The 9738-nt window shown below is 54.3% G+C and overlaps 1 protein-coding gene across 20 annotated transcripts; it reads right to left on the bottom strand.

Annotated features, from left to right (window-relative positions):
• Window positions 1–259: 259 nt before the first annotated feature.
• Window positions 260–8211, bottom strand: TUBB4A (tubulin beta 4A class IVa). Of its 20 annotated transcripts, none has more exons than XM_025365832.1 (5): window positions 8046–8211; window positions 7524–7630; window positions 6884–6992; window positions 6657–6767; window positions 260–2180 (listed from the first exon to the last, which is right to left on the bottom strand). In XM_025365832.1, exons 2-5 carry the CDS (start codon window positions 7578–7580, stop codon window positions 1123–1125), a joined length of 1335 nt encoding a protein of 444 aa, XP_025221617.1. In that variant the 5' UTR covers window positions 7581–7630; window positions 8046–8211; the 3' UTR covers window positions 260–1122. The 20 variants fall into 20 exon arrangements, with proteins under 20 accessions (XP_025221617.1, XP_025221616.1, XP_025221615.1 ...); XM_025365831.1 differs by having other exon boundaries at window positions 7524–7682; XM_025365830.1 differs by having other exon boundaries at window positions 7524–7700.
• Between the last annotated feature and the right edge of the window lie 1527 nt (window positions 8212–9738).

Here is a 9738-nt window from a genome sequence, read left to right on the forward strand (position 1 = left end):
GTCTGGATCGGGACCCTATTCCTGTAACAGTTGTGAGAGGATCCTGGGGGAAAACACATGATCCCATTTTACAGGTGGGAAGACTGAGGCTCAGAGAGGGCAAATGGCTTAGTCAACACCTCAGCACTAGTGGGTGGCCTAGCCTGGCCTGTCTGATCCCTCCCCACCCAGAGATGAGATGTCATTGGTACCCTCCTCCATCCTGTAGAGAAAAGCCGGCATTTGCTCTAAGAGAGGAAAGAGGAATTCGGCAGAAACATCCAGGACAACAATCAATTTATTTATTGAGGGCAAGGCAGGGACGCAGGAAGGGAGGGCAGGGGCAACCTCTCCTCCTCACAGGCACCGGGCCTTGTTTCTCTCCCAGATAAGCTAAGGTCGGCAGGGGCTGAGGGGAGTGAGGCAGGGAGGACGCATATGGGGCCTGTGGGAGCCAGGAGAAGCTGGGGTCAGAGGTAGGAGCTGGGGCTGTGGGGAGTGGAAGGTGAGGCAAGTTCAAAGGTGAACTGCAGCTTGGAGGGAGGGGTCCAATGCAAACCAGGACTTACAGGTGTAGAGGTAAAATGGGACTCATGGGGGTGAAAGAGAAGTTGGGGTCAGAGGGGATTCAGAGGTCAAAGAGAAGTTGAGGTCAGAGGTAGGAGCTGGGGCTCAGGTGATGGGGTTAAAGGTGAGGCAAGGTCAGAGGTGAAGTGCAGCTCAGAGGGAGGGGTCAAACATAAACCAGAACTTCTAGGTCTAGAGGTAAAATGGGATTCATGGGGGGCAGGGGTCAAAGGTGAAGCAGAGGTCAGGGGTGAAGGAGGACCCGCAAAGTTAAAGGCGCGTTCCCAGAGTCAGAAGGGTGAAGCGGGGCTCCTCCTGGGAATGTCAAGGTTGGAAGAGCTCAAGAGGGTCAAAGATAAATTGGGGCTCAAGGGTCAAAGGGGAGCCAGGGTTGGAGATGAAGTAGCCAGAGGTAAAGCGAGCTCCAAAGGTATTGTTAGGGTCAGGGCCAAGTCTTACGGTTGCGGGGGAGTCAGGCTTGGAGGGAAAGTGGGGCTCCAGGGGTCAGAGATGGGGGGTCTAGGGGGTCAAAGGTCAGAAGCCTCAAGGGGAAAGATGGGAAGCAATGGGAGCAGCCTAGGCCACCTCCTCCTCCGCCTCCTCCTCGAACTCGCCCTCCTCGGCAGTGGCATCCTGGTACTGCTGGTACTCAGATACCAGGTCATTCATGTTGCTCTCGGCCTCAGTGAACTCCATCTCGTCCATGCCCTCGCCCGTGTACCAGTGCAGGAAGGCCTTGCGCCGGAACATGGCCGTGAACTGCTCGGAGATGCGCTTGAACAGCTCCTGGATGGCCGTGCTGTTGCCGATGAAGGTTGCGGCCATCTTCAGGCCGCGGGGCGGGATGTCGCACACGGCCGTCTTCACGTTGTTGGGGATCCACTCCACGAAGTAGCTGCTGTTCTTGCTCTGCACGCTCAGCATCTGCTCGTCCACCTCCTTCATGGACATGCGGCCCCGGAACACGGCGGCCACGGTCAGGTAGCGGCCGTGGCGCGGGTCGCACGCGGCCATCATGTTCTTGGCGTCGAACATCTGCTGGGTGAGCTCAGGCACCGTCAGGGCCCGGTACTGCTGGCTGCCCCGGCTGGTCAGGGGCGCGAAGCCGGGCATGAAGAAGTGCAGGCGAGGAAAGGGGACCATGTTGACGGCCAGCTTGCGCAGGTCGGCGTTCAGCTGGCCCGGGAAGCGCAGGCAGGTGGTGACCCCGCTCATGGTGGCCGACACCAGGTGGTTGAGGTCCCCGTAGGTGGGGGTGGTCAGCTTGAGGGTGCGGAAGCAGATATCGTAGAGCGCCTCGTTGTCGATGCAGTAGGTCTCATCCGTATTCTCCACCAGCTGGTGCACGGACAGCGTGGCGTTGTAGGGCTCCACCACCGTGTCCGACACTTTGGGCGAGGGCACCACGCTGAAGGTGTTCATGATGCGGTCCGGGAACTCCTCGCGGATCTTACTAATGAGCAGCGTGCCCATCCCAGACCCCGTGCCACCTCCCAGCGAGTGGGTCAGCTGGAAGCCCTGAAGGCAGTCGCAGCTCTCGGCCTCCTTCCGGACTACATCCAGGACGGCGTCCACCAGCTCCGCGCCCTCCGTGTAGTGCCCCTTTGCCCAGTTGTTGCCGGCTCCGGATTGGCCTGGAGAGGGAAGGGGAGGGGACAAAGCGCAGGCAGTTATGGGGAGCCCCCACCCTCGACCCTGTCTCTCCACCACCTGGAGGAATACTAGTAGTTGTATTCCTACTATTAGTATTCTAGTAGTTGAATACTAGTAGCTATCAAAAATAATAACAATTAGCCAGGTGTTGTGGCAGGCACCTGTAGTCCCAGCTACTCGGGAGGCTGGGGCAAGAGAAACGCTTGAACCTGGGAGGAGGCTGCGGTGAGCCGAGATGGAGCCACTGCACTCCAGCCTGGGCGACGGAGTGAGACTCCATCTCAAAAACACACACACACACACACACACACAACACCCTCCTGCCCCCCACCACCAAAAAAAAAAAACCAAAAAAAAAAAAAAAACCCAAGACTGGGCATGGTGGCTCAAGCCTATAATCCCAACACTTTGGGAGGCCGAGGTGGGAGGATTGCTTTGCTTGAGTTCAACAGTTCAAGACCAGCCTGGGCAACATAGTGAGACCCTGTCTCTAAATACATATATATGTATATATATATATATATATTAGCCAGTCATGGTGGTGGCACGCCTATAGTACCAGTTACTAGGGAGGCTGAGGTGGGAGACTGCTTGAGCCCAGGAGTTGGAGGCTGCAGTGAGCTATGATCACACCACGGCACTCCAGCCTGGGAGCCAGAGCAAGACCCTGTCTCTAAAATAAATAAACAACAATAAAAAGATTAATAATTAACATTATTATTATCATTTCCAGGCAAGATCTTGGTATGTTGCCCAGGCTGGAGTACAGTGGTGCAATCATGGCTCACGGCAGCCTTGACCTCCTAGGTTCAAGTGATCTCCTGCCTCAGTCTTCTGAGTAGCTGGGACTACAGGCTTACGCTACCAGATCTGGCTAATTTTTTTATTTTTATTTTTTTGTAGAGCTGGGTTTTCATCATGTTGCCCAGGCTGGTCTTGAACTCCTGAGCTGGAGCAATCCACCTGCCATGGCCTCCCAAAGTGCTGGGATTACAGGCGTGAGCCACCATACTTGGCCTGTGTTTTCTTGTTAATCTTGTTGTCTGTAAGCTCACTGTGGAATGCAAGCTCCATGAGGAAAAGAATCAGTATTAGAATATTGGCTGGGCGCAGTGGCTCATGCCTGTAATCCCAGCACTTTGGGAGGCCGAGGCTGGCAGATTGTGAGGTCAGGAGATCGAGACCATCCTGGCTAACACGAGAAACCACGTCTCTACTAACAATAGAAAAAAATTAGCCAGATGTGGTGGCGGGTGCCTGTAGTCCCAGCTACTCGGGAGGCTGAGGCAGGAGAATGGCGTGAACCTGGAAGGTGGAGCTTGCAGTGAACTGAGATAGCGCCATTGCACTCTAGCCTGGGCGACAGAGGGAGACTCCATCTCGAAAGGAAAAAAAAGAATATTGGCCAGTATTACTGTGAACAGCTAACGTTTTCTTTCACCCCTTGTCTGTTTCCACCTCGGTTCAGCTCCAGCATTGCCCTCCTGGATAAGTTCAGTTCCCTCTGTCCTGGTCCCCTGGCTCCTATCCTCATCCCCCAGTCTGTCCTTTCCACAGTACCCACAAGATGACACCTGAGAGCACCTGAGTCAAGTCCTGTCCCTCTTCTGCCTACAGCCCTCCAGGGCTCCCACCTGCCTTGGGGTCAAAGCCCAAATCCTCCCTGCAGGCCACAAGGCCCTGCCGGACCTGTCCCATCCCCTCCCTCACTCTGCTTCAGCCACAGTTGTTTCTCCAACTTTCCAGGTGTGGTCCTGCCCTGGGGCCTTTGCACTAGTTGTTCCGGCTGCCTAGGCGGCTTTCCCACCAGGTATTCACACGACTTTTTCCTCACCTCCTTCAGGTCTCAGCTCAATGCCACATCCTCAGAGAAGCCATCTCTGGTCACCCCCACCCTCCTCCTCCCCAGCCTGCTGGTTTGGACTCCAGCTTCTCGGGACTGACAAGACAAACTGTGTGACTTTGGACGAGTGACTTCCCCTCTCTGATCTGTTGGAAGATTTCAAAACATAATGATGCCGTTCTGTGGCTGTGGCCCATAATAGGTCCTTGGGAAATGGCTGGGTGAAATCAACATGAAATGAGATTGGCCAAAAGGATGTGAGTGATTTCAGGAAGACCACAGAGGGTTTGCAGTTGGGCCAAGAGAATCTGTGGTCTCTGGGTGGCCAGGGGGTGGGAGGAGCATTAAAAGTGTGGACTCAGACTGGGCGCGATTGCTCACGCCTGTAATCCCAGCACTTTGGGAAGCAGAGGCAGGTGGATCATCTGAGGTCAGGAGTTCGAGACTAGCCTGGCCAATATGGTGAAACCCTGTCTCTATTAAAAATACAAAAAATTAGCTAGGTGTGGTGGCACGTGCCTATAGTCCCAGCTACTCGGAAGGCAGGAGAATCGCTTGAATCGGGAAGGTGGAGGTTGCATCACTGCACTCCAGCCTGGGCAACGGAGACTCTGTCTCAAAAAACAAAACAAAACAAAATGCGGACCTAGTAGTCAGACCCTCTGGCTCCTGGCAGCCTCACCGGCTTGCGGTGTGACTTTCTGCGTGTCACCTACTGTCTCTGTGCCTGCTTTCTCACCTGTAAAATGGAAGCAAGAGGTGAAGGGGAGGAAAAGATTCAGAGAGATAGGACAGGTCCTGCATTTAGCACATCTTAGATGCTGGGAGTATTGGAGGCGGGTGGAGCCAGGGCCTGAGGCCAGGGTGGGGACATGCAGCCAGCTGGAGCCAGGAAAGCTTCCCCGGAAGGATGGTCCCAGGGTGTGGACGCCTCGCTATCTTCACATATGCTGTTCCCTCCATCTTAACATCTTAAACATCTTTCCTCCCTTCAATGCCCTTTGGCTAGTCCAAATCCTACTCACATTCTAGACTGCAGATAGTAACGAAAACAATGACAAATGCTTATTTACCTCTTTCTCTGTGTCAGGCATTCTTCTAAATTCTTTACATATATTAATGGCTTTAGGCCTCACTTTTTTTTTTTTTTGGAGACGGGAGTTTCGCTCTCACCCAGGCTGGAGTGCAGTGTCGTGATCTTGGCTCACCACAACCTCCGCCTCCTGGGTTCAAGCAATTCTCCTACCTCAGCCTCCCGAGTAGCTGCGATTACAGGCATCCGCCACCATGCCTGGCTAATTTTTGTATTTTTAGTAGAGACGGGGTTTCTCCATGTTGGTCAGGCTGGTCTCAAACTCCCGACCTCAGGTGATCCACCCATCTCGGCCTCCCAAAGTGCTGGGATTATAGGTGTGAGCCACTGTGCCCACCCTAAGCCTCACTATTCTAATAGTTAGCATTTTAGAATCCCTGTTTTATTTGATCTTTTTAAGAGGTAGGGTCTCACGCCATCGTTCAGGCTGGAGTGCAGTGGCACCATCATAGATCACGGCAGCCTCGACCTCCCAGGCTCAAGTGCTCCTCCTACCTTAGCCTCACGAGTAGCTGTGGCTGCAGGTGCATACCACCTCACTCAGCTAATTAGAATTTTTTTCTTTTTGTAGAGACGGAGTCTCGCCATGGTACCCAGGCTGGTCTCGAACTCCTGGCCTCAAGCTCTCCTCCTGACTTAGCCCAAAGTCCTGGTTTACAGGCACGAGCCACCATGCCCAGTGAAATCCCTGTTTTAAAGACGAGGAGGCCGGGCAAAGTGGCTCATGCTTGTAATCCCAGCACAGCTGAGTTGGGTGGATCATTTGAGTCCAGGAGTTTGAGACTAGCCTGGGCAACACAGAGACCCACCTCTCTACAAAAACTAAAAAATTAGCTGGATGTGGTGGTGCACTGTAGTCCCAGTTACTTGGGAGACTGAGGCAAGAGGACCACGTGTGCCCGGAGGTGGAGGCGACAGTGAGCCGCGATCATGTGACTGCACTCTAGCCTGGGTGACAGCACAGACAGACCTTGTCTGGAAAAAAAAAAAAAAAAAAAAGAGGATTTTGAGGCCCAGAAAGGCTGAGGAGCCCAACCTAAGTTATCCATCTGAATCAACCCCTGGCTGAGCTTTACTTATTTATCTCCTTTGTGGCCTATCACCTTCCACCAGAATGTGAGCTGCACTGGGGCAGACAGGGAGCTCTGTCTATTTGATTCTTCCCTGTATCTCCAACTTCTAGAACAGGGCCTGGTATGCAGTAAGTGCTCACCATTTGTTGAATGCATGAAGTGGCAGAATTGGGATGTGCACCCAGGCAGTCTGGTTCTGGTTCAGACTGTTGAATTAAAACGCCACCTCCTCCAGGAAGCCTTCCCTGAACCCCTCTCTGTATCCACCCTCCCCAGGGCTCTCACAGTGGCCCGAGCGTCCCCCATCACAGCCCTGGATGCAGGGCTGGTGGCTGATGCCCTGTCCAACCCCTCTCTGGTCTGTGGGCTCCGGTGGTGGCTTTTGACTCAGTGGTGTTAGCAAGAATAAGGAGGTTTTCCAGCCTCTGCTCCCTGCTGGGGGACTCACCAAACACGAAGTTGTCGGGCCGAAAGATCTGACCGAAGGGGCCGGAACGGACAGAGTCCATGGTGCCGGGTTCCAGGTCCACCAGCACCGCTCTGGGGACATAATTCCCTCCTGCAGGGAAACAGATGGAGGGCAGTTTGGTGCGTGCCAGGAACCACAGGCCCCGGTAGCATCCTGTTCCCTCCCAGCTGCCCCTCCCCACCTGGAAGGGGCCTCCTTCGCCCTACCTGTGGCCTCGTTGTAGTACACGTTGATCCTCTCCAGTTGCAGGTCACTGTCCCCATGGTATGTGCCTGTGGGGTCGATGCCATGTTCGTCACTGATAACCTCCCAAAACTAGAGAGAGAGGTGGTCGGAAGAGTTGAGAGAGGGGAAGCCGGTGGCCAGGCGGAAGAGTACCGCCAGCCCCCAACTACCTCCCCAGCTGCCACCTCTCCCCCAGCAAGGTGAACGGGGGACCTAGAGGCATGGTGTCGGGGCGAGGATGAGGCAGCAAGAAGGAGCGGTGGGGGCGGGGTGCAGCCGAGTCAGCACCCAGCGGGGCCGGCTGGTGCCAGCGCACCCAGGCTGCAGCCCGGGGGAGGCATGGGGGTTCTTTGTGCGTGAGGAGGGGACAGTGGCCCAGCTGTGGGCCCAGCTGTGACAGGCGGACAGAAGGCTGGCTCCCACTCTCCGCAGCCTCTTTGTTCCCAGCCTGGCCCTGCCACCCCCACCCCGCGACCCTTCCCCCACGGCCCCTGGGACGCGCTGGCCTCCTGGGGACCTCATTCCTCTCCAAGGCTCCCAGGTTGGGGGGTGCTCCGGGGACCGACCCCGCGCCGCTCCCCGGGGTCGCTGCTTCCTCCCCGGGCCCCGTCCCTCGCGAACCTTGGCCCCGATCTGGTTGCCGCACTGGCCGGCCTGCAGGTGCACGATCTCCCGCATGGCGGTGGCGCTGAGGGTGGACGCGGCGGCGGTGGCGCGAGCGCGGGGAGCTGCGGCGGCGGCGCGGGTGGAAGATGCGGCGGAGACGGCGGAGCACGGTCCCTGCGCCCCCGGGAGCCGCTATATGAGCGGGCGGGGCACGCGTCACGGCCGGTCACCCTCCCGCTCCGCCCCTTGGTCCCGCCCCGGGATGATAGAGGGGGCTGGGGTGGGGGGAGGTGGTGCAGGGACCTCCCTCCCCAGCGGCCTCCTGGAGGCGTCCGGGACCCCACGTGCTCCGACCCCTGCCTTCTGGGTGAGGCCCCTTAGGGCTCCACCAGTGCCTTCTCCACCGTCCCAGCCCCCAGCCAGGCTTGACCACCCGCAGAAATTGGGCGGAGGAAGGGAGGGGAGCGCCTGGTAAACAGGCATCTGAGAAGTCCTGCCCCTCCCCCTTAGCCTCCACCCTCCTGTCCCAGGCCTTGCCTCAGTTTCTCGGTCCGCAGCCCCTTTTCTCATTCTACTTAGACTGCATTCGCCAGAATCCTTGCATTAACCGCGAGCCCTCCCAGTGGGGCTGGGCTGGGGGCTCCGGAGCGGAGATATGGTTTGCAGGTTGGGTCCCGGAGGGCTTGTCCTGAAGCTGCATAGTAAAACCACGATTTTCCTCCCATGACTGGGTGCAGATGCTGGTGGGCTCCCCTGGTACACCTCTACTGGGCATTGAGCTCGTCCCAGGTGGGTCACCCCCAGCCTGGCCTAAGGAGGAGAGTGGAGGAGTAAGACAGCTGGGTTACATCTTGGGAGGGGATAGTGAGTCGCCAGGGCTGCCTCGCTCTCCCAAAATAACGCCACTCCTCTCCAGTATTATAATATATCTATATCTATATCTATATATCTACATCTATATCTATATATCTATATCTATATATCTACATCTATATCTATATATCTATATTTAATCTATATCTGTATCTATATATCTATATCTATATCTGTATCTATATATCTATATCTATATCTATGTCTGTATATATCTATATCTATATCTATATCTGTATCTATATATCTATATCTATATCTGTATCTATATATCTATATCTATATCTGTATCTGTATCTATTTATATCTATATCTATATCTGTATCTATTTATCTATATCTATATCTATATCTGTATCTGTATCTGTACATCTATATCTATATCTGTATCTGTATCTGTATCTATATCTATATCTATATATCTGTGTCTATATCTATATCCTTTTTCTGTTTTTTTTCTTTGAGACGGAGTTTCACTCTTGGTGCCCAGGCTGGAGTGCGATGGCGCGATCTCTGCTCTCTGCAACCTCTGCTTCCCAGGTTCAAGTGATTCTCCTGCCTCAACCTCCCGAGTAGCTGGGATTACAGGCATGTGCCACCACGCCCGGCTAATTTTTTTGTATTTTTAGTAGAGACAAGGTTTCTCCATGTTGGTCAGGCTGATCTCAAACTCCTGACCTCAGGCCATCTGCCCACCTCTGCCTCCCAAAGTGCTGGGATTACAGGCGTGGGCCACTGGGCCCGGCCTATATATATATATATATATATATATTTTTTTTTTTTTTTGAGACAGAGTCTTGCTCTGTCCCCTAGGCTGTGGTGCAGTGGCATGCTTAGAGCTCACTGCAGCCTCAATGTCCTGGACTCAAGCAATCCCCTCACCTCAGCCTCCCAAATAGCTGGGACTGCAGGTGCACGCCATCACACCTGGCTAATTTTCAAGATTTTTTGTAGAGATGGGGTCTCGCTATGTTGTCCAGCCTGGTCTCCGACTCCTGAGCTCAAGGGATCCTCCCACCTCAGCTTCCCGAAGTGCTGGGATTCTAGGCGTGAGCCTGGAATTATATTTTATTCCAGTGTTCAGTATTATAATCTATTACACACCATATGCCCTGCCTCTGCATTTCCTGTAATGTTAGGCATATGACCTTGCCTTGGTGCTCCTCTCTGTATCTGAATTTCACATTTGCAAGCTGGGGTGGTGAAGAAGGCCCACCCTCCAGGGTCTGATGATGCGAGACCCAGTTAAGAACATGGTGCTAGTCTCCCCTTCCACAGATTCAACAATAAATTGTATCTTTCACGAGTCTAACTATTATCAGAGGCTGGACTGGACTTCCTGTGCTGCCTCTCATGTG

Source organism: Theropithecus gelada, chromosome 19, assembly GCF_003255815.1.
Source record: "Theropithecus gelada isolate Dixy chromosome 19, Tgel_1.0, whole genome shotgun sequence".
Taxonomy (NCBI): Eukaryota; Metazoa; Chordata; class Mammalia; order Primates; family Cercopithecidae; genus Theropithecus; species Theropithecus gelada.